This window comes from Labrus bergylta, chromosome 7, assembly GCF_963930695.1.
Source record: "Labrus bergylta chromosome 7, fLabBer1.1, whole genome shotgun sequence".
Taxonomy (NCBI): domain Eukaryota; kingdom Metazoa; phylum Chordata; class Actinopteri; order Labriformes; family Labridae; genus Labrus; species Labrus bergylta.
Window position 1 is genome coordinate 16134193 of NC_089201.1, and position 25169 is coordinate 16159361.

General features: G+C 41.5%; 1 protein-coding gene across 1 annotated transcript in view; it reads left to right on the forward strand.

The window, feature by feature from the left end:
• pik3c2a (phosphatidylinositol-4-phosphate 3-kinase, catalytic subunit type 2 alpha) overlaps positions 1-23992 on the forward strand; it is a 57562-nt gene extending 33570 nt beyond the window's left edge. Inside the window, exons 9-33 of the mRNA XM_020636452.3 lie at positions 630-776; positions 862-895; positions 1393-1633; positions 4915-5037; positions 5464-5631; positions 5763-5886; positions 6092-6231; positions 8983-9174; positions 10301-10394; positions 10696-10790; positions 12022-12202; positions 12320-12424; positions 13283-13375; positions 13627-13756; positions 15203-15339; positions 16193-16362; positions 17060-17216; positions 18691-18800; positions 19344-19551; positions 19643-19767; positions 20203-20320; positions 20424-20505; positions 20725-20831; positions 20956-21081; positions 21857-23992. Coding sequence (XP_020492108.1) covers positions 630-776; positions 862-895; positions 1393-1633; positions 4915-5037; positions 5464-5631; positions 5763-5886; positions 6092-6231; positions 8983-9174; positions 10301-10394; positions 10696-10790; positions 12022-12202; positions 12320-12424; positions 13283-13375; positions 13627-13756; positions 15203-15339; positions 16193-16362; positions 17060-17216; positions 18691-18800; positions 19344-19551; positions 19643-19767; positions 20203-20320; positions 20424-20505; positions 20725-20831; positions 20956-21081; positions 21857-22039 — 3390 coding nt within the window. The 3' untranslated portion in view covers positions 22040-23992. The remainder of the gene's footprint in view (positions 1-629; positions 777-861; positions 896-1392; positions 1634-4914; positions 5038-5463; positions 5632-5762; positions 5887-6091; positions 6232-8982; positions 9175-10300; positions 10395-10695; positions 10791-12021; positions 12203-12319; positions 12425-13282; positions 13376-13626; positions 13757-15202; positions 15340-16192; positions 16363-17059; positions 17217-18690; positions 18801-19343; positions 19552-19642; positions 19768-20202; positions 20321-20423; positions 20506-20724; positions 20832-20955; positions 21082-21856) is intronic.
• The last annotated feature ends 1177 nt before the right edge of the window (positions 23993-25169 follow it).

Sequence of the window (25169 nt, forward strand, 5' to 3'; positions counted from 1 at the left end):
TTTATTTTCGAGAATAAATAAAGCTTTGAATTGAAATTGCTCACAGTACTAGTGTTGGTAAACCAGGACATTCCTGGAAAGCAAACTTTCTAGAAACAGCACATCTGTTTCTCAGCCAGTGACTCTTATAGTGGAGTAATTGAATGCAGATTAAAGTGAGGACCAGCCTCCGCCCCCAACCCAAATAACCGTAGCAGTCAAGGTTATGAATGTACCCGTAGCATGCACAAGTTGTTGTTTGGAGCCTTGTTTGTACAGACTCACACGCACACGCGCACACACACACACACACACACACACACACACACACACACACACACACACACACACACACACACACACACACACACACACACACACACACACACACACACACACACACACACACACACACACACACACACACACACACACAGTAGGCTGGTTTGATTTAAAATACTGGCCAGATGATAATTTGTTAGATGTGTTGTTGCTGCTGACCTCCTGATGTGTTGTTCCCGTGTTAAGCAATGGGTTTCAGTGTTTATAGACCGGCTGGAAACAAACTTTCACAACAAGCACCAGTGAAGATTGATTCAGTTGTTATGAACTATATGCTGTATCAACCTGCCCTGTCCGTCTGCATTCAGAGTACCCAGTATAAGACCGTGGACCGGTTGGTGCAGACGATGAAGAACCTGTGTTGCGCCCTGGACGAGGTGGAGACACAAACTATCACAGAGGCCATCAAGAGACTGAAACACTCCGTCAATTTACCCAGGACACGCTCGCCCAAGGTGAGCTCTTAGATAATTTACACATTCAGACATTTAGATTTTTTTTAACATGTCTTCCTAAAAACCAGCATGTTTTCCTTTTTAGTTGGGGTCTTCATCATCTGGTCAATCATCAAATGGTAAGTTGTGGACACACAGTCATTTATGTATCTGAATAAAGATCTCCAAATAAAAACAAATGCACCAACCAATGACCATAAAATCAACATGGAAACTTGTTTAAACACCTGGGATTGGTATCATGTAGTGTCTGGTACATACATGTGTACATAGGTACGTTTCTGTCCTCATAAAAAGATTAACCCTGAACACATGTGGGGTCAGAATAATCTGTAAAATACTGTAAGTCCCCACTGCTAAAGTTCATGTGAACGTTTGAGGGAAGTTTTGCTCCCTGACTCACCGAGTTAAAGAAGCTGTAATAATGTTACACATAAATAGAGCTACAAAAATAAATGTTGATGGAGAAACTTTTTTTTATGAATCCACGTTGCATATCTACAGAAGTCCTTAGAGGACATGCATCCATACATTATATTTTACTCACTTTTCTAGTCACAAAGGGCCCCATTTATTACCATGATACCTCTGTGAATTCACACTCAATCATCGACAGGTCAAACCAGTCCGGTGGAGGAGTGCATGGCCTCGCTGACGCAGGCTGTGTACGACCTGGGCAAGCTCTACCTGCGCTCCTTCTGCCCCCCTTCTGCCTCGTTCAGCTCCCCTTCGTTACCCCAGCCTGCAGAGGGAGAAGGTGTAGAGGGCAGGAGCAGCAAAGAAGCTTCGGGCACCACAGACCACCTTCAGTTCACTCTGTTTGCTCTGCACGGCATCCCGGCCAACTGGATCAGCAGGTAAAGAGAGAGCGGAGGAACAGCTCTACGCTCACATGCATGATTAGAGACACAGATGACAATTAAGAGGCACAGTGATGGTTTAAATACAAAATATAACTGCATCTGTTTAACACATTTAAAATGGTCAAATCTTAGATTAATTGGATATCAAGAAATTGATTAGCTGAATTTATTGATCAATAAAACAAATGAAATTCTGATGCCTGAAAGGGGAAGTGAAATCACTCATCAGTATCGCTTGAAATATCTATTTGCATGAGTCAGTAGCAGAAAAAAATGAAATTTAGTACGACTCTGAGGTAAATAATTGTAAAGCCATCTGTGCAAAACAGCCTGAATACATTTTTTAAAGGAGTGTTTATCTTTGTTGTAAATGTAGAAGTTTGAGTTTAATTTAACGAAACCAAGATCACTTGCAACTGTATTCGTTGTTGCTACCCACTTAATTGTACTGCTGCATGTTAGGATCAAAGATGAAGACAGAAGGCAGCTCAGAATTATAAGCTCTTCATTTTTCATGTATAAAGCAGAATCGCATTAAATCCACATGCAACCACTAATACTGCATTCAAAAACATTGCTTGTCTTTAGAAAACACGGAACACGAAACTATTTATTGGTAAGCAAATCGGACCGAGGGGAGTCCTGCTGGCTGTGTTGTCACAGCAGATAGTCTTGTTTTCTTCTGCTAAACAAACGGCTCCTGTGTTGCTCCCTGTGTCTTATTTTTCCGTGCCAGTGTCCTGTTTCACTCTGACTTTATCTTCTGCGTGTGTCTGGAACAGAGCTCAGCCAAATTTTCCGTTCCCAGCTCTCTCACGCATCAGTGGCCCGGATCAGTACACTTTAGACGAGCCCTGCCACAGACAGCGGCGGCCTGCGTCTGGAAGCTCGAGAAATGTAGAAACCTTGAACTCCATTGGTAAGAAAAGGATGGAGACTAAAGAGGGAGACTAAAGAGGGAACGATACATTTTTTAAAAATCTGTCTCATGCAGTTCCTCTCCTCCATGGTAATTATCTGGGCGGTCAGTGATGCCTTCATAAAGACGGAAACTGCTTAATAACAGGCCTATTTACTCCAGCACTGCCTCTTCTAGCTGCTATTTTAAGCCAGCACCAAACATTGCTGCAGTGACAACCATTCCTTCAACACATCCAAAAATATTTAGCTCCTCTCAACCCAAGGCCAGAGACACACAGCGAGTACAGTGCTCCCCACACAGAGGAGATGCTCAGCATATCTGTAGCCGTGTTGTGGTTATACTGTAATGCGCCCTTATTGCTGGCTCAGTGTTTGGACTTCTTGTGGATCATGTGTCATCCATCTGGAGCTCAGTAGTTGCCGGGGCACTGTCAGCATATTCAGACACCATGACTGGCTGTGGAGCTGCCAACACAGATGGCTATGAGCAGCGGCTACCAACTACTGTAGGGGTTAAAAAATGTAACTGATGTGATTTTATATTCAAACCCATAATATATGTAGCTATGTTTCTACTGATGCAGAATGAAGCTTGCAGATTTGTCATGCTTTATTTATATTATGAAATAAAGTTCCTTTCCCCGTCTGGCCTGTAAATAAAATGCACATCAAGGAAATTTTCCTTGTATTGTTGCAACATGATTGCTGACATGGTGTCTCTACATTACTCGTAGGTGTGAGTGTGGCTGGTTGTCTGTCTCTGTGTGTCAGCTCTGTGATTGACTGGAGAACAGTCCAGGGTGTACCCCGCCTCTCACCCAATGACAGCTGGGATCGGCCCAAGCCCCTGCTGGTATAGATAACGGATGGATGGAGCGTAGTCTTACAGTTTTTTTTACCTTTAATTATTGTTACATAGCCATCATTTTTAATTACATTTACAGCACTATATGTATGTACATTTATACATGTAGAGATGAGGTTTTCGTGTTGAAGCTTGTCCTGCACTCCCAATGTGTTTAATTGGAAAAGTGATTTTCCGACTGGGAAAATTCACCCAAATCTGAACAATAAGCCTGAAAATCGGAAAAGAAAATGTGTTACCCAACCTGCCATGGTGACATATTTGATTTAAATTATACAGAAACATGGCAAACCAAAAGTATGGGCATTTAATTTTGAATCATTTGTTGATTGTAACTCAATAAAAGCTTTAGGGCTCTAAAGGACTCATGCACAATATGAAGAATATAAGTAGCCATTGATTTTCAGCACTTCTTCGGCAGGTCACAGTTAAAGGAACACAGCTGTAAAATAGCACTGATTAAACTAGAGAAACACACAGATATACCAAAAGGTTACACAGAGCCGTCTTTCACACACACACACACACACACACACACACACACACACACACACACACACACTTGATTTTATAGCTGCAGGAGCTTTTTGTGAACGTTCATGTTGTTTTCACTGATACATCCTTACTTTTGTTTTCAGTTATGTTACCTGATGAGTCCCCTTCTCAGGTCTGTTTGTGCAGGTGTTTGTGGGTGTTCAGGGCCTTATAATGCTATAATGGCTCTGGTTCCCAAACTTTTCTGGCTCGTGACCCAATTTCACAAAACTCTGTCTCCCCGGGACATCCAAAACACATTCAGCTTTTTGCTCAAATTGATTTGTTTTCAATCGTGTAATAGTTTTACTATGGTGTTCAATGTAAACGTTCATTAAAGACCACATTAAAGCTTTCTCGTGTATATTATTGTGGACTGAGCAAGAAAGGCTGGGTCGACGTTTCTGCAAAATGGATGACTGACAGACAGAGACTCTGCAAAAGGCCCGTAGTAACCTGTGTTCTATATATTTTAATATACAATATATTTTTTAATGATAAATAAATAAAGATTTTAGGCGACCCCATTTGACTTCCATGAGACCCCACGTGGGGTCTGGACCGAAAGGTTTGTAAACCCTGTAATATGGGTTAATGTTATCATCAGGTTACTTTAAGTTGCCTTTGCTCTTCAGCAAAGAAAAATTGGAAAGCATGCGTTCTGATAGTATCATGAGGTGAAAAATAAACTCAATATGTTTAATATCTACATACACATGCATTCAAGAAGGGCTTTCATTAAGACACTTCCACAACAACCTGGACTCGCTGTACTTTAGCAATACTCTTAAATGCTCATGTCCGAGCAACCAATGAGAACGAACCTCACCAGCAAATTTCTACCATTCAAAAATGTTTAACAATGTGAGACGAGCTTAGGGGCTGGTTGTTTCACATGTCTGTCGGAGCCTCCGATCAGTTCGTAGTAACACTTAAATTTGTTGTTTCGTTGCAGTTATGAGAAGTACTTCCTGATGTGTTCGCTCACCCACAATGGCAAGAACCTGTTTAAACCGGTCCAGTCCAAGAGAGTGGGCACGTACAAGAGCTTCTTCTACCACATCAAATGGGACGAACTGTGAGTCATGTCCTCTTTTCTTCTCCTTTTCTTAATTTAATTACTATTTCAAATTCCACAAACAGCAACATACCTCCCTGGTCGTACTAAAGTTGGATACATTTTTAAAAGTTTGATACATTTCGACGCCACTAGAATTAAAATAATACAATCTCCTTAATAATATTAATGATCGATAGTATTTAAAAGTACAGAAGCTTTAAAAATGATTCAGATCCAGATGTCGTATCAGATGCATTTTTTTGTTATTAAGAAAATAAGAAATGAACCAATATTGGCTGCTCAGGACTTGTGTCTTTGTAGCCGTTGTATCGACACAGGTATCAATATTGTTTTATTTTTCCTATAATTCCTATAATATACGTTTTTAAATCTGGTATTATTACAACCCTTCCATCCTTTTAACACTGTCTCTATGTCCTGCAGGATTAACTTCCCCATAGCAGTAGCTGTCCTCCCACTGGAGTCCATACTGAGCCTGACTCTGTTCGGGATGCTGAACCAGAACGCCAACGGCTCCCCGGACTCCAACAAACAGAGGAAAGCTCCAGAGCTGCTGGGCAAAGTCTCCATGCCGCTGTTTGACTTCAGAAGGTGAGGGGTCTTTCAAGTCGATTTCCAACTTCTTATCGACTTTTTGAATGTCTTAAAACAGCTGTGATGATTGGTTTGGAGTTTTTTGTTGTTGTTTATTGCTGCTTTTTGTTTTGTTTTTTCGTCTTCAGGGTGCTCGCCCGAGGCAGCAGGTTGTTGTGTCTTTGGACGTCGGCCCAGGGAGCTGCTGCTGCTTCTGCTGCCAGCTCCACAGCAAGCCGCAAGAGGATGCCCACAGAGAGAATAGTGCTACAGGTAGGTGGTGGTTCTTGTATCTGTTTAAGTATCATTTAATATTTGTAATGGTTTGACTGTGGTGAGTAGTGACTAGTGATCGTACTAGAAGTAGTGTTGTTTGACTTCATGGTAACGCAGGGGTCTTAATTATTTTTAAGCAGCAGTGGTACAGTAGCAGTATTGGGCGTCTTTCTTACTGACTGGGTATTTATGTTCCCCTCAGGTGGACTTCCCCAACTCACCTGTGGATGTTTTATATGTGGGACCAAAGGAAGACCCGAGCCCGGAGCCCACGGTGGAAGAACTGGACCCGGATCTGCGACGTAAACTTGAGAAAATCTGCAGCAGAGCTTCTAATTTTGGGTAGGACATTCTGTCTACATGTTTCACTGCTTTAAAGGGGAGATGGTGATTGAAGAGTCGAAACAATCCACATTTCTAACTTCTGATGTGTCCTTCTGATCCATTCTGTCTTTCTCTTTATTTCCAATACTTAGTAGGGAAATTATGTTTGCAGAAATACTTTGAAATGAAGCGTTATTTCCACCAGAGAGGTGGTCTTAATGCTGCTTAGCATGATGTGCAAAACAGACACGCCTTTGTACAAACACAATAAAGACTTGAAAACAACAGCTGAAATCACTCATCAGTAACGCTTGAAATATCTATTTGCATGACTCAATAGTGGAAAAAACAGAAATTTAGTACAACTCTTAACTAAATAATTGTAAAGCCATCTGTGCAAAACAGCATGAATACAATTTTTAAGGAGTGTTTATCTTTGTTGTAAATGTAGAAGTTTGAGTTAAATTCAACAAAACCACGATCACTTGAAATATATATAACATCCGATTCAGATTTTTTATTTTTGACACTTGTTTTGCAGCAGGAGCACACAGAAGATAACACATAAAATGACAACATCAACAGTAGAATCAAAATTAAGACAAAGTTAATACAAATCAGACAACACAAATTAAAACACCTCAATAAAATCAGTCAAGCGCTCAAACCAACATGGACATTATTACTAAGTCATTAGAGTGCAATGTGGAGGTGAGCAAATGTGCAATGAAAGTGCAAAAAGAGTAACCTAAGGGCTAATTGCTATTTAATATATTAATCACACTGGGGACAAATGAGACATGGAGTCTTTGAGTTTTCCTCACATGAGCTCTAACGGCCTGAGGGTCAAAGCTCAAACTCTCTGTGAAGTGGATGATTTGAGCAGACCACCATAGCCTTAGCTCTTCTCGGGACCTGCTGGTTATAATTGATCAGAAGAAGCCCAGTCTGACACCTCCCTGAGATTTTGCTACTTGTTTTTTACAAGCCTCCCAAGTCTGTTCTTATTGGTCAAGTTCAGGGATAAAAACCATGCAGCAATACAAAAATTAAAAACAGATTCAAATACAACTTTTATAAAAGAAAGTCATCATCTCAGAAGAAACACTGCAAGATTTATATTTTTTATTGAAGTTTCATCATAGTGTCGGACTCTCCTTTGTCTGCCATTTCTGCGTTGTCCTTGTAACGTCATGTCCTGCCTCTTGAGACCCCTTCCCTTCATCCCTCAGGTGAAGTCTCTTGCAGTAAGGTGCATATATGAACAGCCAAGACGGGAAGATTTCAGAGGCAGCCTGTCCGAAAATTGTCAAAGGAATTTTCAGGAGTGCATTTGTGAAAAAGGTTTATGAGCAGAGTCAAACAAGCATGCAGAGAAACAGTATTTCTTGGTGCACTTTCAGCCCCGGCAGACAGATTTTTGGCGCTCTCTCAGACCACCCATAATCATTTGGACTTACTAGGTTTAAGAAGAGATTTTTAAAAGATGCCTCTGACTCTTGCCAGCCTCAGTTTCCCCATAAACGCTTGTATACCGTCTTCTCCAGCGCGTCTGTTCTCTTCCAGCTGCTGCAGGCCCAGCTAAATGCTCTCTTACGCCTGCTGCCAGCCAAATCTCCTCCACGCTGCCAACATCCATGAGACTCAACTGGCGCTCCAGCACAGAGCGCGCTCTCACTGGGCTCCCTCGCCGCCTGCTTTCTGTCCTGTCCATTCATTCCTCCAGCCCTTACCAGACTTGTGGAGCGATACTTTCACGGATCTGTTGTGTGTTGTTTCACTTTGTGTAAAATTCCCTAATTCCCTTAAATGTAAAATTGATGTTTTTATGTACTCGCAGGACAAACGCTGCAAAAAAAATTTAGAAAGTGTCTTAAAATGAGATGCACTAACTTATGCAGCTAAAGACACTCAGCAAGAACATTTTTCTTCTTCTTTTGTTGCTTTTTATATCTTGAATATAGGGGCATTTTTGCCCTTATTAGCTAGGACAGCAGAAGAGAGGAGAGAAAGTGAGGGCTGACATTTAGTAAAGTGCAGAGGTTGGATTCGAACCCGCGGCCACTGCAACGAGGACTATAGCTTGGCCTCTGCCCTGTGCATGGGGGGCAAGCGACAAAACCGCTAGGCTATCACTGTCCTACTTAGAAGCTCCTTTGTTCCAGCAGCAGTCAGATGTTTTAATGAGCATTTTTAAGTTGTGGCTCTGACTCATGGCTGTAAATTATGTCTCCAATGGCTTCAAATGAGGTGTTTATTATTGATTTACTCGTTATGTGTTGTGATTTTATTGTCTGTGTGTGTTTGGATTGACCAACAGGCAAATGAGTTTCCCCACTGGGAATTAATCAAGTTTTTTAATCAAATTTATTTCATGTGCTTCAAGCTACCCTGATGAAATACTAAGCACGGTTGCAGTGCCGACATTGATGTCGGGTTCTTTTGCTTTGCTTTTGTGTGAAGCTATGACAAAGCTTTTTATTCCTGTTGGCAGGATAAATAATAATGACTAAAACAGCCAAGTTCAAATTTCTCAAACACACAATTCAGTTAGTTATATGTTAGTACTTCATGTCTGTCGTTTACCTAACGACAGACAACTAACCCTAACCCTAACCCAAGTAAAAAAAAAAAATGTGGCTAAATATGATGGCTAAATCAGAAAAAAACTCATAACACAAAAATCCTTTGATATTCCTTTTTATTTGTATATGCATTTTTTTTATTACAAAATTAAACTTCCCCTCCATCTCTGTCTGCTTTCTCTAGACTAAAACGGGCAGATCATCAGCTCCTGTGGGACCACAGGCTCCACTGTCGGAGGGACCACCCCAGCAGCCTCCCCAAGGTGCTGGCCAGTGTGCCCAGCTGGGACTGGGCCAGCATGGCTCACATCCACTCCATGCTGCACCACTGGCCCGTTCTACCTCCCGTCACTGCACTGGAGATGCTCGAATCGAAGTAAGAGCTCTACTCTACACACTTTGTAATAGTTTGAGTAGATGGTCACATATTCTCCTCCTTTCCAACAACTTAAATAAGTCTCAGAGCTCCTCAAAACATGTGTGTGAAGTTTCTTGTTCTAAATCCACTCTGATTCTGTATTTGATCATGCCTATAAACCCCTCTATTTCAGCCCAGCTCAGAACAGACTGTTTCTGTGTCTGTAGCTTTAAATGTAAATGAGCTGTGTCTGACCACGCCCCCTCTCTGGAAGGGCTTGAGTGTCTCAGGCTTTCTTGCACCATGTCCTATTGTTTACGGTGAGAAGACAGACTCAGTGCAGAACAAACACCTAGCTGTTTGGGTGGGTGGGGGGGGGGGGGGTTACTGTCCCTTGTGATGTCATGAAGGTAAAATCTCCAAAAGGCCTGTTTAGATCACACATTTTCTGAAAAGAGGAGGTAAAAGACGTAATTTGTCGAATAACTGGGGGGTTTGTAGACAGGATAGGGACATAGATTAATGTTAGAAAAACATTGTAAAGTGCATTTTGCAAAATATGTGACCTTTAAATCCTAACTATACTCAAGTCAGGGTGTAATGATAGAACCAACCGTTCACAGGCCCTAAAGAAAACAGAAAATTAACCCCAGATAAACCTAACCGCAAACAGCAACAACAAAAAACCACAAACTGAGCAGATTCAACTTCTGTGTTATTTAAAAAATGAGGCAACAAAGACCAAAGAAAAGTGCTTATTCCTAAAATTAAGAATGCTCCTGACATCACAAGAAAAGAAGCTTCAATTCAACATCATGTCTGTCTTTTCTTCAGTTAACAAACACAAACTCAACAGCAGTTCATTGAGGCACAATGCATATCATTTTTAATTCATTTAAGCATTAAATGAATTAAAAATAAGGAAATGCCATTAATGCTCACGTTGTAAAAGAAAATCAAGAAATACTTGAAATATCTGAAATAACTGGAAATACAGTATTTCTCAGTCACATTTCTCTAGACATTTTAATTAGCTATTTTTGAGAAGCAAAAGAGAGGATGGATAAAGAAGTTTCTGTATTTTTAACTCTTTGAATCATTGTCATAAATGTGTAAATTTTTTATTGCGAACCTGTGATCGAAGGTTTGCAGACACAGAGGTGAGGAGCGTGGCGGTCAGTTGGATTGAGAAGAGCAGTGATGATGAGCTGGCTGACTACCTGCCGCAGCTAGTTCAGGTACAGCTGGAGTGGGCACACAAACACACACACACACACACACACACACACACACACACACACACACACACACACAACTTTATTTTCTTTCTTTATTGGCAACACATCACAGATAAAAAAAAAAACAGAGATGCACTTCTCTTATGTCTAAATGAAATACAACTAACAGCTTCCTGTTCTTCATTTATACACACTCTCACATTCTCTCTCAGTCAGTCACTCCTTCACTTACTCAACTTGATTTCCTCGTGTACTTACTCAGTTCCTCCATCCATTATTCACGACCTTTGTCTGTTTCCAGGCATTAAAGTTTGAGTGTCACCTAAAGAACGCCCTCGTCATGTCCCTGCTGTCCAGAGCTCAAGGCAACATCAACATCGCCCACTACCTCTACTGGTGAGTCTAAAGAAGCGCTGAGACCACAAACCTTTTCATTGTGCAATTCTGCATCGACGCCGCAACAAATCTCCTCCATCATCAGCCTTAAGACATTCATCATATTGATCCCGCAATGGTGTAATATTGATTTCCCATTCTGTGAATTCATAGTTACGGTGTTGCAAAACTCCCCAAAAAAAGCATGGCATGGTTGGAGCTCCACACACACACACACACACACACACACACACACACACACACACACACACACACACACACACACACACACACACACACACACACACACACACACACACACACACACACACACACAGTGTTGTTCCTCCCTGCTGGCTCCACCCATCCTGTCTCGCCCCTGTGATGCCTCAGTTACTACCTCTGAAAGCGGCAATTAGGGGGGACCACTTAGTTCTTCAGTTCTGTGTCCGCGTCAATCATATTGAAGGTGAAACTTCACAGGGAAGTAAATACCTGATAAATCCCTGATAGGGATGGGAACACGCTGTCCGAGCTGTTTCTTAAAAACATCTTGACTCTCTTATCTTGTATCCCATGATTAGCAAAAGCACAAAACAAACATTGAAATAGTCTTCACTTTAATTATTGTTTTGTTCTTAAAAATGCCAGAGAATTCAACCGATATCCCAAGAAGAGAAGCTTTGTTATCTCGAGATGAGTTAAACGAAGACCTTATCATTGAAAGACATTTTTATGTCAAGATATCAAGAAAATAAACGGAAAATGTAGTAAATAAAATTAATTGATGCATGTCCTCGTAAGACTTCTGTACTGAAGTAAATGAACAAGCTAAGAAACATATCTAAAAGAAGTGTGCTTCAATTAGTGCACAAATGTATTGTTTTGGTAGCCAATTTATTCAATATTTATCTTTCTTTGATGTTAATAGATTTACTGTCAAGTCTGAAACATCCTTAAGTTCCTGTAATTTTCTGTGCTGTTAACTGGCTTGTAAGATTCGTCGCACAGCATCAGTTTTTTTTCTTGATATCTAGAATTAATGGGTTCCTAAGGATGCGTATTTAAACTTAGATCTGTTGTGTAAATAGTCTTGAAGTTTTTTTTTTTTTTTAATGATCTCAGTTCTCTCTGTAGAAAAATGTAAAACTAGGAGCTCACTTGTTGAATCCAAACACCGAAGCCATGCTTGGATGCTAAGCTGGAAATAAAAGTGAAGGACAGGCTGTTAAAATGTGTGTAATTTCTGCAGGCTGCTTAAAGACGCTGTGCAGGATCCCGCCTGGGGACAACGCTACGAGCGAGTGCTGGGTGCTCTGCTGTGTCTGTGCGGCGCCAAGCTGAGGGCGGAGCTCGAGAAGCAGACTAACCTGGTGACCCTGCTGGGAGCTGTGGCCGAGAGGGTCAGACAGGCGGGGGGTTCTACACGACAGGTTAGTGTGGGGTTGAGATTTTACTGTAATATTATGTTCTGTGTGTGTGTGTGTGTGTGTGTGTGTGTGTGTGTGTGGGATATAACATCTATATATTTGTGTTTTTTGTGTGTTCAGGTGGCGCTGCAGGAGGGCCTTGAAAACGTGCAGAACTTTTTCCAGAGGAACAGCTGCAGACTTCCCCTCAGCCCCAGTCTGGTGGCCAAGGAGCTAAACATCAAGGTAAAACACACAAAGACACACACACACCATTTCAAATTCAAATTAAAAAAACTTTATTTGTCCCTAGGCCGCAATTCAAAGGCACATAGAGCAGTAACATGAAAACCATCACTCAATATGTGTCTGTTGAGGGTTGTTGATGGACTAGCTGTTAGGTCGTGCCCAATATACGGAGGCTATAGTCCTCCAAGCAGGTGACCCAGGTTCAAGTCAACCTCTGGCTCCTCTTCCCCTTGTCTTTCCCCACTCTCTCCTCTATTTCCCACTCTATCCACTGTCCTATCTAAATAAAGGCAGAAGCACAAAACTAGTCTGTTATTCTGTTAGTCTGCTTTTCATTATAACTGTATTCAGGTATTTAAACCTTTCCTACCATACTGTATGTACCCGATCCACAAAGATTCTACTCTCGTGACCAAGGTTGAATAATTTGTCTCTGCTTTGATACTTTTTGATACCACATGTTTCAAATGATACAATCTCTGTTGTTGAAAAGTACCAATACTTAAAAAAATACAACAGATCATCAGTCTGTTGTGAGTATGAGAGAGAGAGAGAGAGAGAGAAGCAACAAAGAAAGACACGATTGGATCCTGTTGTAAAGCTGAGACTTTGCAGTATACTGTGGTGTGGAGGATGAAATCATCTGTGTGTGTGTGTGTGTGTGTGTGTGTGTGTGTGTGTGTGTGTGTGTGTGTGTGTGTGTGTGTGTGTGTGTGTGTGTGTGTGTGTGTGTGTGTGTGTGTGTGTGTGTGTGTGTGTGTGTGTGTGTGTGTGTGTGTGTGTGTGTGTGTGTGTGTGTGTGTGTGTGTGTGTGTGTGTGTGTGTGTGTGTGTGTGTGCGTGCGTGCGTGTGTAGGCCTGCTCCTTCTTCAACTCCAACGCAGTTCCCCTCAAACTGGCGCTGGTCAACGCCGACCCACTGGGAGAAGAGATCAATGTTATGTTCAAGGTGCTGTACCCACACGCTGTTATGTCAAATAAACACACATCAGGGGTTTAAATGTATCTTTCAAATGTACTCTATCAGGTTTAAATAGGGGGGAGTTATCATCAGAACTGGTAGTGTCCTCTGTTGTTTACATGCCTCTTATCTGAACCCTGCGCCCCCTGGTGGTTGAAGAAAATTCCAGCTGGTGAGTGGCAAACAAAAGCAGAATGTTGTTTTGATTTTGTTTCTTGTTTGGGGTGTTTGTGTGTCAGGTCGGAGAGGACCTGAGGCAGGACATGTTGGCGCTTCAGATGATCCGCATCATGGATCGCATCTGGCTGCAGGAGGGGCTGGACCTCCGCATCGTCAACTTCAAATGTATCTCCACTGGAAAGGACAAAGGTGACAAAAACTGACCTCGTGTACACGTTTCATTTTAAGTTCATGGTGGCAGATAAAGTCCAAGTCACCATTAAGACATTTTAATTTATTCGCTGTCTCCATTTGCGCACGTGGTTTGAAGTGAGTCTGCCTTCAGTAGAGAATGCTATGGTCGAGATTCAGATCAGTCTGTTTGGAAAGAGGCAAAAAAATCCAGAAAGAGAGACTAAACTCTGAACTCAAACACTTCAGTTATCACTCAACCAGTTTGGTAACTGCTAACAAATATCCATAAAGTAACACCAGCATTTGATTTAGTTGTATTTACCTCTCAAGCCCTGAATCCTACCTCTGAAGTTCGTTTTAGCAGCTTGATTTCAGTCCCTTAAATACTTCTTGAATGCATTTACTCTTAGCTCTGATAGTGATCCTGATGATCTTAAAAAATAACAATGTGAGCCCAACAAGCACTTTTAAAGGACACATTTTGATCAGGCTGATTTATAACCCATCACTAAACCTAAAGGAGCTGCAGCTTTAGGAGTAGGTTTTACTGCTGTCGGCTGAAGCAGCTGACTTCAATAAGTCTGTCACGGCCAGCTCAAAACCTTCGACAAATGAGTGTAGGAGACAAGGAGTTACGCTCAACAATACATGTAAGTTTATTTACACGACACCAATTTAAACCAAATTATACGGGGCATTGGGGAGCAGCCTCTCTCCCCAACCTCTTTCTCAAAGTCTCCCCCCCCTCGAGGAGGAAGCGGGGCCAGCTCTTATGGATCACACACAGACACTTCCACTGGCACCTGAAACAGAGAACAGCAGAGACGGCAAAACAAGGAACAAGGAACCAAACTTATTTTTTAAATCATGACTCATTTTGGCCCCAAATTCAAAAAAGAAAAAAAAAGAAAAAAGAAGAAAGGGATGATGAGGAAAACTGTCAACTCAGAAACTCAACTTTTATTTGTGCCGTCTTTGACCAAATCCTAAACAAACTGCGGAAACACTTCTTTAAGACAACCAACAGGATCTTAAAACACTGCACCATGAGAAGAACAGAAATGCTCTTCATAGAGGTGTTCAATTATTGTTAAAATATGATTATTTCATGTAATCAGCCTTTGATTTTGAACAGACTCTTTCATTTTGATGATCTGTGTGATGTCATAGTCATCAAATCGGAGGGTTCTGAATGATTGTCTATTTAACATGATGATTCATGGTAATGTATTACTAGTTTTTATGACCAACAGGGTTCCCCAAGCACAGTCGACCTACACGCTCAGGTGCCTGTCGGTTGCAGGAATACAATCAAATCGCTAACCTGAGTGTGCTACAGGCGTTAACCTTGTTCAATCACAATAAAGTCACCGTAAAGTCATCTTCAGTGTGCTGTGGATTGTTTATTCAGTTACTGTTTTTTTATGGTTTTAGTGACATTTCTGATGTATTTCTTTTTAGGCATGGTGGAGCTGGTGCCGTCCTCCGACACCCTGAGAAAGATCCAGGTGGAGTACGGCGTCACCGGGTCCTTCAAGGACAAACCTCTGGCAGAGTGGCTCCGCAAGTACAACCCTGCTGAGGACGAGTATGAGAAGGTAAAAACACACGAAGTTCAGCAGTGTTGGTCCTGTTTTTCACTCAGAGTAATGATTTTAAATTCATTCTTAGTTTGACTGCTGAGCTGCACTTTGATGCTTTGTGTCGTAAACTTGAAGGTAAATCAAAACACTCGCTCTCCGTCAGTAACTTTTATAGGTGCTGAATCCTTAACCAAAACATATTATTATGTTTAAGTATTTCAGGACAGAAAACCAGAATCTTAAATATCTGAGTTTGTTTGCCTGAAACCTTTTAAAGAAGGCTTGTGTCTGAAACGTCTGCTGCAATAAAAACAAATAAGAGTGGATATTTAAGATGTTGGTGTGATGTCCTGAAATACTTCTGGTAAACTTCAGAGTGAAACGGCTTACATATTAAAACCATAAATATTGTTTGGCACAATGATTTGGCCGTGTTTAAAGTAAAAAAACACAGTTGCGGAATCTTGGAGGTTTATAGCAGTTATAGAGCTTTGTGACCTTTGACACCAATAAATGTGAAATCGTACTCCACACTCTCAACCTCTGACCTGAAAATCTAACGCACAAAGTCTGACCCTGAACTTGAGCAGGACACGGGTATAAATTTGTCATCAGAAACATGCATAGACATAGAGCACTACTGTTTTTAAAGCTGCAGCTACACCGCTAATGTTAGGCCACTTTAGGAAGTCTGCACAAAAACTTCTGCTTTTAGTAAACATCTGGAAAAGGAGGTGATTTGTTTTTGTCTCTTTAGTCAGTGACTTCACTTTCTTTAAAACCACCCGGTCACCCAAGAAGTCAGCTAATAATATAGCTAATATAATATTACAGGCCTTTGCTCTCTCTCTCTTCTCCCTCTCTTCAGGCGTCAGAAAACTTCATCTACTCGTGTGCAGGATGCTGTGTGGCGACCTACGTTCTGGGCATCTGTGATCGCCACAATGACAACATCATGCTGCGCTCTACCGGTCACATGTTCCACATCGACTTTGGCAAGTTCCTGGGACACGCGCAGATGTTTGGCAGTTTCAAGAGGTGAGTGTCAGATGTGCTCATGTGCACGTGTATGTGTGTTTGCATGTGGGGGCGTGTCGGATAGATATGATTACGTGCACTATCAGGGTTTTCATATCATCCATAGAGGTCAGATTGTTTCCTTTTCTATTTATGTTTCATTACTAGGCAGTTAGGAGATAACCAGCGTCTTTTAGAAATACATCATCATAAAAAAATTAATGAAGTGGCTTGACATTTGGTTTACTGATAACATGACATACTGGGGCTGTCACAATACCAGAGTTTTAAACTTTGATCGGATTCCAGTTAAATTCAGACAATAACAATTACCTGTTTCGATACCACGGCAACAAAAATAAAAGTCCTCAGCAATATTGGGTAATTTCTTGTTTTTAATGAACACTTTCTAAATTCTAAAATGATTGAAGGAGTGCTGGATAGCCTCGCACTTCCCATATATGGAGGCCACAATAGTCCTTGTCGCAGTGGTTGTGGGTTCAAATCTGAACTTTGACCTTTTGGGGGGGGGGGGGGGGGGGGGGGGCGTATGTTATGTGTTTTTTTAGTATTTTCTTTAAGGTTGTTCCTGTGATAGATCTAGAGTTTCTTTACTTTCCTGATCCTGATTTTCCAAAGGATTAAAACCAAAGACTTTTGAATCACAGACTCCTAACTTGTCTCCCAGTTTAAATCCTCTCCCCTTCTTTCCCATCAGGGACCGAGCTCCATTCGTGCTGACCTCTGACATGGCGTACGTCATCAACGGAGGCGAGCGTCCCACCAGTCGTTTCCAGCTCTTTGTAGACTTGTGCTGCCAGGCCTACAACCTCATCCGCAAGCACTCCGGACTTTTCCTCAACCTGCTGTCACTGGTGAGACACAAAACACACACACACACACACACACACACACACACACACACACACACACACACACACACACACACATACACACACACAGTGATTTGGAGCATGAAAACAGAAACGTGGCAGCTATTTATGCACACATACATGAAAGAGACAGCAGATACATAGAAAGAACAGCAGACCAATCTGTTTCAGATGTTTCCATGAAGCTGATTAACTCATTTTTAGTATGGCTGTCCTCGTTTTTTCAGCAAGGACTGAAACTTTTGAATGGATTCAGTTTTTAGTCTAAAAAGTTTTAGAAACAAGTTCATTTATTTATTTATTTCTGTTTGAGTTTAAAATGACTCCAGTCTGGATCCACTCTGCAGGTAAAGAGTCCACATGTGGATCCCCTGAACAGAAAAGGCGGTTTGTCCCAGTGAAGATTTATGAAAAGTCTCCTTTACAGTCTCAGTTAGATGCTCCCCGTCTAACAGCGGAGTGGAACCACGAAATTAAAAGATATCACAATTTCCTCTTTAGGTGTCTTTCATTTTAATATATTCCAAAACTCAAAGATGTTAACTTTATGACTTTGAACCTTGTAGCTGATTGTTTTCATGTTTTATTTTTCTACTTATTCTTCTTCTGTGGCTGAACTGATTCTTCTTTTACACCTAGAAGAGCCAGAAAAACCAGAAATGCAAACCAAGCAGTTTTGATCTCATCATAGATCTGTGTTTCACCGTCCTGTAAATGTCTGTTCATACTTCATGCTCTAGTAGAGGACGGAAGAAAGCTCACAGGGCTTTAAACGAAGAATGATGAAATGTGAATGTAGCTAACTGTCGTCACACAGACCCCTCGTCAGTTTGACCCCAAAAAACAAAAATAACGAGTTTCAAATGAAAGTGATTTTAATCCATAATGATGCTCCTGTTTTGTGCTCTCTAATAATTTGTATTCAATAAGTCTTCTTTTATAGATTTTATACTATTTAGAAGGTTTGATCCTCTGTGTAATTCCCAGAACAAACGAGACAATAATCAGACAATGTTAGCTAAACATACATGATAACATGCACAGCAATTTACTGAAAGTAAAGTACAGATGAAGATAATAAATGACCTTGATGGCTGCATGCTACAAGAGAGAAACTTAGTCCATCATAAACTCTGATCAGAGCGTTGGAGTCCATGCTTAATGTTCTACTGTGAATCTAATTCATGCGAGAGCGGTCCAAAGTTACGTCAGAAGCAACTTCAAATTAACTATCATAGCATGTGCTCAATAAAATAATTATCATGAATAAATATTTTACCAAAACCTAAACATTCATGGAATCATTTTCTTAAAAGAATAATAATTGTTCTCTTTGTTTTGTAGGCTATACAATTTGAATGTGATAATGTTACTTATTTGTGCAGCTGTGCAAAAACTCATAGATATGTATCTTAACCTGATTGGTTATCTCCTCTCTGGTCCCTCTTTGTTACAGATGACGTCCTCGGGCCTCCCCGAGCTAACCGGCTCTCAGGATCTAAAGTATGTGTTTGACGCTCTGCAGCCAAACAACACAGACGCTGAGGCGACTATCTTCTTCACCAGGTAAACTTGTGAGCTTCGTTTCTCCCACTGCTGAGCCAAACTCATCTGCCCAGTCTGTTTTAGTAAATTAAAGAAGTGTGCAGTTTGTGCAACATGTTGAATATCATTTAAGTCTGACAGAAACATCATATATTAAAGTGTGAAATCAATACAGAGCTGCTGTCTGGTCAGTGATGTTGTTATTATTATTATGAAGAGATTCAGTTCAGGGACAATTGTTTGATTTCTTTTTGGCTGCAACAAATTCCAACTCCACCAGGTGGCAGTATAGGTCATTTAAGGAAAAGTTAAGCTGTCTCAGATAACAACAACTTCTGACACAAGATAACGTGTCAGGTAAAGCTTATCAGTTACATTTCAGAGATTTCCGTCTAAAGTGTTCAACCTTTATTCCTCTCCTACTTTCCCTAAACCTCGTCCTCGTCCTCATCCTTCTTCTCCTCCTCCTCCTCCTCCTCCTCCTCTTCCTCCTCTTCCTCCTCCTCTTCCTCCTCCTCCTCCTCCTCCTCCTCCTTCTCCTCCTCCTCCTCCTTATCATTGCAGGCTGATAGAGTCCAGTCTGGGCAGCGTGGCCACCAAGTTCAACTTCTTCATCCACAACCTGGCTCAGCTGCGATTCTCTGGACTGCCGGCCAACGACGAGCCCATCCTGTCTTTCTCCCCCAAGACGTACACTCTGAAACAGGAGGGACGCATCGTGCACGCCTCCATCTTCTCCTTCCAGAAGAGATACAACCCCGACAAGCACTATGTGAGTCTTATTAATTAGTTCTGCATGCTCCATCGCACACCTCAGTGTAAACTGACAGCTGATTGGCTGTCTCCCTGTCCTCTCTGTGCAGACGTATGTGGTCAGGCTCCTCAGAGAGGGTCAGAACGAGCCGCAGTTTGTCTTCCGCACTTTTGATGAGTTTCAGGAGCTCCACAACAAACTCAGCATCCTCTTTCCTCTCTGGAAGCTACCCAGGTAAGACATCACCTCTGAAAGGGTTATCCTGAGTTTTAAACCTGCACACTCAATGACTTACTAACAAATGGTACTGCTATACCAAGTAAACTTACTTTATTTTAAAGGCTCAGGTGTTATTTAAAATGTCTGACATTATAAAAAAGTTTTATGGGAGGCTGTGGCTAAGTCAAAACAGGGACAAAACTAATAAGACTGCCCTTTACTTTGTCCTTCAGCGATCAAGAGTGTGATACAGGACTTTCCTTTATTAACCCCGTAAGATTTACTTAGAGAGAGAATCCAACCGTCACCTGCTGGGTGAACACACATGAACCTGTCACCCACTTAACTTCAGCTCTGTCATTGTGTGTTGTTGCCATGCAGCCTCAGAACATAAACACTGAGGAGTTTCAGTGGAAAAGCAAACACCCTTGTTTCTCCCATTCTCTCTAGTTTTACCAACAAGATGGTGCTCGGCCGCACTCACATTAAAGAAGTGGCAGCAAAGAGGAAGTTTGAGCTCAACAACTACGTCCACAACCTGATGAGGAGCTCCACAGAGGTCAACCAGGTACACAAACACATCTGAAATCTTAGAAACCTGTAAACTCAGCGGGGGAATGTGAATGTTCTCCAGCAGTCAATTAATGAATCTTCTGTTTTTTGGTTTTTAGTGCGACCTGATCTACACCTTCTTTCATCCGATTGCACGGGACGATAAGACAGAAGGTTTGGATGCCACCTCAAAAGCACCAGGTACATCTTAACCTTTAAATTCTTCATAGTATGATGGAGGAATATTGAAATTTAAACAATCTGATTTATGGAGAAAATCATTTCAAATTTTGGTTATAATTGACTAACAACGATAAGGTCTACATCTACCCAAGAGAAAAGCCTTTGTTGTTTTCATAATTTCAAAATGTCCTCTTGGTGGGAACAGCTTTACTAATGTGATGTGTCTCATTACTGCAGAGCCTCCACTCAGTCCCACTTCTGGTCGAGTTGAAGGAGAAGTGAAACTCTCGATCTCGTACAGAAACAGCAACCTGTTCATCATGGTCATGCACATCAAAGATCTGGTAAACACAGCAAAGATTTTAATCCATTTCATAACATGCTGCCTTCAAAGATTATCTTTTTCATTCCATCGTTGTTTTTGTCTCTATCTGCTTTTAATACAGTCCCTTCCTGTGCTCCTTTCAGGTTTCTGAGGACGGAACAGATCCAAACCCATATGTGAAAACCTACCTGCTTCCAGATCCGCACAAGACTTCCAAACGCAAGACTAAGATCTCGAGGAAAACCAGGAACCCGACTTTCAATGAGATGGTTAGAAAACAGATCTTATACATATACAGTATATGCTGCCTAGAGATGAAACATATAGACACTAGAGCTGGGAATCTCAGGGTAACTCAAAGTCAAAATTCCCAATCTTAGCTAATAATTCAAAAAAACTGGACCAGTAGCTTTCAGTAAGTAACCCCTGCAAGGCTTCAAAAAACACAAGAGATGGGTTTTAATGTGAAGGCACCAATAATCCTAAAATAGATCACCATGAGTTTGGTTTAAAAATATCAAATACATTCTGTTAAAGGGAGAGTCAGTAGCAATGTTCGTTGCAGCTTGTAAACACAACTTTCAAATTAGGCCCCTCCTCCTGGGCTCATCACCACCAGAAGTGCACGCCCACTGCCGAGTAAGAGCGTACGTTTACTGCTGGTACCTACACTGCAAGCTACTGGAGAAAATTATACTTGTTGTAATGGAAAACCTGCTAATTTAGCACGCTAGCAGAAGCTAACCGCATGTTCAGCGCCTGCCTGTCAAAAACAGAAAGCAGACCACCTCCATGTCCGCAGGTGAAAGCAAACCCAAGGTTGAACCTCGTTTTAGAGCAAGCTTTATCCGCTCAGCATTTTGCCTCACTACGATTATATTTTCTCCTCTTTGTTAGTCCGCAATGTTTGCCAAACTTACCTGTGCGCCGTCATTGGCTGGGGAAGCACACACTTCCTGTCCTGAAACATATGGACGTATGTCATGTCATGTTGATTGAGCAGGATAGACTCTTCATTCACCTTCTCCTCCTCTTGCTTCACAGCTGGTGTACAGCGGCTACAGCAAGGAAACCCTTGGCCTGCGCGAGCTCCAACTGAGCGTGCTCAGTGCTGAGTCGCTGCGTGAGAACTACTTCCTGGGCGGCATCACGCTCAGACTCAAAGACTTTGACCTCAGCAAGGAGACGGTCAAGTGGTACAAACTCACGGCTGTCCCCTACTTCTAACCCCTCCCCCTCCTTCGCCTGCCTCTCCTGAACCGTGGAAAAATGACTCCATCTCCCAAGAAAAACAAAATCAGATTTCATGCATTATGGGAAAGGCGGTAAAATGCAGCCTGACTGGAAAATCCTGCACACCTCAGTTTTTAGTTTCTAACAATATGATTTCAGAGCTTCCAAGATTTGTGGCTTTGACCGTCTTTGTGAGGATCTTAAATCCCTCAAATTGGAATATAAGAAGTGATATTTTCATTTAAGGTTGTACACACCAAATGGACCTTTTCTTTAGTGTGAATCATGTGATAATCATTGTAATCCTTTAGACGCCATGGCAGGATGTAGCTGAGCTTGTTGTGGATACACATGCATGAAGAAATACATACGTGTTGAATATCTGATCAGAAACCACCGGATTCCTCAGAACTTCATCATCCTGTTATTGCAGCTTCACACAAGGATGGACACTGATAAAATGATCATGATACTTCGGTGGTTATTCCCGTATGACATGAGTGCAGGTTTAAAGCCGCCTCCAGGTGCACCCTTATAAGGACGATGGAGCAGGAGGATTCACAAACCTTGAAAGGGGAGCCTGCTCTGCTTTTCTTTTTCCCCTCTCCCTCTTTAACTAATCATGATTGTTTCTGTGACAAACAATCGCTTCTTCTTTTGTCTCTTTTCCCCCACTAAACTATAACAAAGAGCTGTAATGTTTTGTACATTTTGATATTAGAGGACCAAAACGGCTTACTTTCAGAAGAGTATATATAGATTGACACGTTTATTTTTTAAGGAATAGAAAGGGGTGGGGTGGGGGTGGGGGTCTTTTTACATTTTCCTTTGTTTATTTTCTATATAGACAAATAGGAGGCATCAGGGTTTCCTGCTTTGCAGCAGACACTTCTGGGTAGAGTAGTCCAACACACCAAGATCCAGGAAATCAACAGTGACCTTATGATTCCCCCCGAGAATGTGCCAAAAGTAACGAGAGATGCGGCACATCAAACCACTCTCCTGAGTGAGGGAGCTTAACAGGGTGCCTTTGTTTGTGCTCACAATCTCTTTGAATGCTCAACTTGGCCTTATTGTGATATAAATATATTTTATTAACGATCTAAAAATTTCCTTATTAAAGAAAAATCTATATTCTGTAAAGCTATATCAGAAATTCTTCCAGAGCAGGTCAGGTAAATTTTCTAACAGTGGACTCTACCAGGTCTCTCTCTCATGGTATTACTTGACTATTTTCACACCTTAAAAGGGGAATTTGTATCTCAAGCTTTGGCACGCTCTTTTCTGCGATCTGGATGACGAGATTACGGTTGCCTAAAAATGCCGATCATAACCGAATCAGCAGCTCAGACTTTCACAAATCGGTTTATGGACCGAGTTAAGACTGGAGTCTGGATGTGAGGCTGTTTCAGCTAAGACATCAGTACCACACTCACTCACCGTGCCTAACAGTGGTTCAGTGATACAGAAAATTTTGAGAAATTATCTGTAAGAATAACTGCCAGTGAAGTCCAGATCCAGTCTGGTCTTATGATATTAAAGTGAGAAAACGTCCTGGATGTTGAGGGGAGCGATCGGCGCTGCAGAGGCAACTGGATCTTTAAACATCTTCACAAAAAGGGAACACATCCTGTGCAAGAGATTCGCTGCTTCTCCTTCCACTCGCTAACTATAAAATGTTGTTCATGTTTAATAAAGAAATGAAGATGAATTTATCTGACAGTTTTTTTATGAGATCTACAAGTTTGTTGTGATCAAAGAGTAACACTCACACTATGAATACTAGTGACTTGATCCTCTCCTTTAGGGACTGTACAAAGAACACGAGCAGAGTTTGTATTAACATGGCCAGTTATTTATTCTTAATTGGTGACCTGTAACCCGGATCAGTGTGTACTGTAATCCCTCTTTCCTCAAGCAGATTAAATGTTTTTGGATCAAATATGATGATGTGACACTTTGTTTCTGTCATGTAAATCGCAATAATCACTGACATGCTGCATTCCCATTTTTCAACATGTTTTAATCCACCTTTACCCAAAGACTGCATTACACAGTGATACACTAAGTGGGGTGCAGGGCTTCTAAGGGGGCTGGCAAGGCTTAAAGGTCATATATTATGCTAAAAACACTTCACCATGTTTCTCTCACACTAATTTGTGTCCCAATGATGAGAAAAGTCCATCCTCTCCATCTTTTACCTGCTCCACTTTTCAGAAAATGTGTGCTCAAGCAGGCCGTTTGGAGAGTTTCCCTTTGTGACATCACAAAGGGCAGTAAACCCTCCCCCAGGTGGGTGACAACCCCCAGCTGTCAGTTCTGCCCTCTTCTCAACCAATGCCAGCCAAGCCCTTCCAGAGAGGGGGTGTGGTCAGACACAGTTCATTTACATTTAAAGGTACAGACACAGAAACAGCCTGTTCTGAGCAGGGCTGAAATAGAGGGGTTTATAGGCATGATCAAATACAGGATCAGAGTGGATTTAGAACAAGAAACTTCAAAGACATGTTTTGGGGAGCTCTGAGACTTATAAAAACGTCTTGAAAAGGACATATGAAATGTGACCTTTTAACAGAAACGATGCACACAATTCTTTCCTGTTAGGGCAAACTTCATGAAAGGACCTCCAGGTAAATATAAGGCTGAAAATGAATCTACAACAGATGTCCCAAATGTGGAGGTTTCATCTTACTGTATCACTTTTAATTGCTTTCTCTTTAAAAGTGGCTCGTTAGTTTTTCAAGTTTGTTGTCTTACACGGTAGTTGCTTCTGTCATTTTCACAGGGAATGTTTGAGATCAATTCTATGAATATAGGGATTTTTTTTCAAAAAGTGACTGACTGTGTGGACGTCGCCATACAGTATAGCCCCCTTTCAACCAAAGGTCCCCAAAACTAAAAGCTTTACACACTGCTATATCATGCACTGGAATACAGACGCTAACTTTGGAACACCTACTAAATCCGTCTGAACACCAGTCACACACAGATTGTGGAAGCAGTCCTGGACTTTATTTCCTCTGCAGGATTACTCTTTAGTCTCTTTAGTACTATTATTATTTACTTTATTTACTAAAAAAAAAAAATACCAAGTTTCAACTAAGAGAGGCAGCAATGTGCCCTA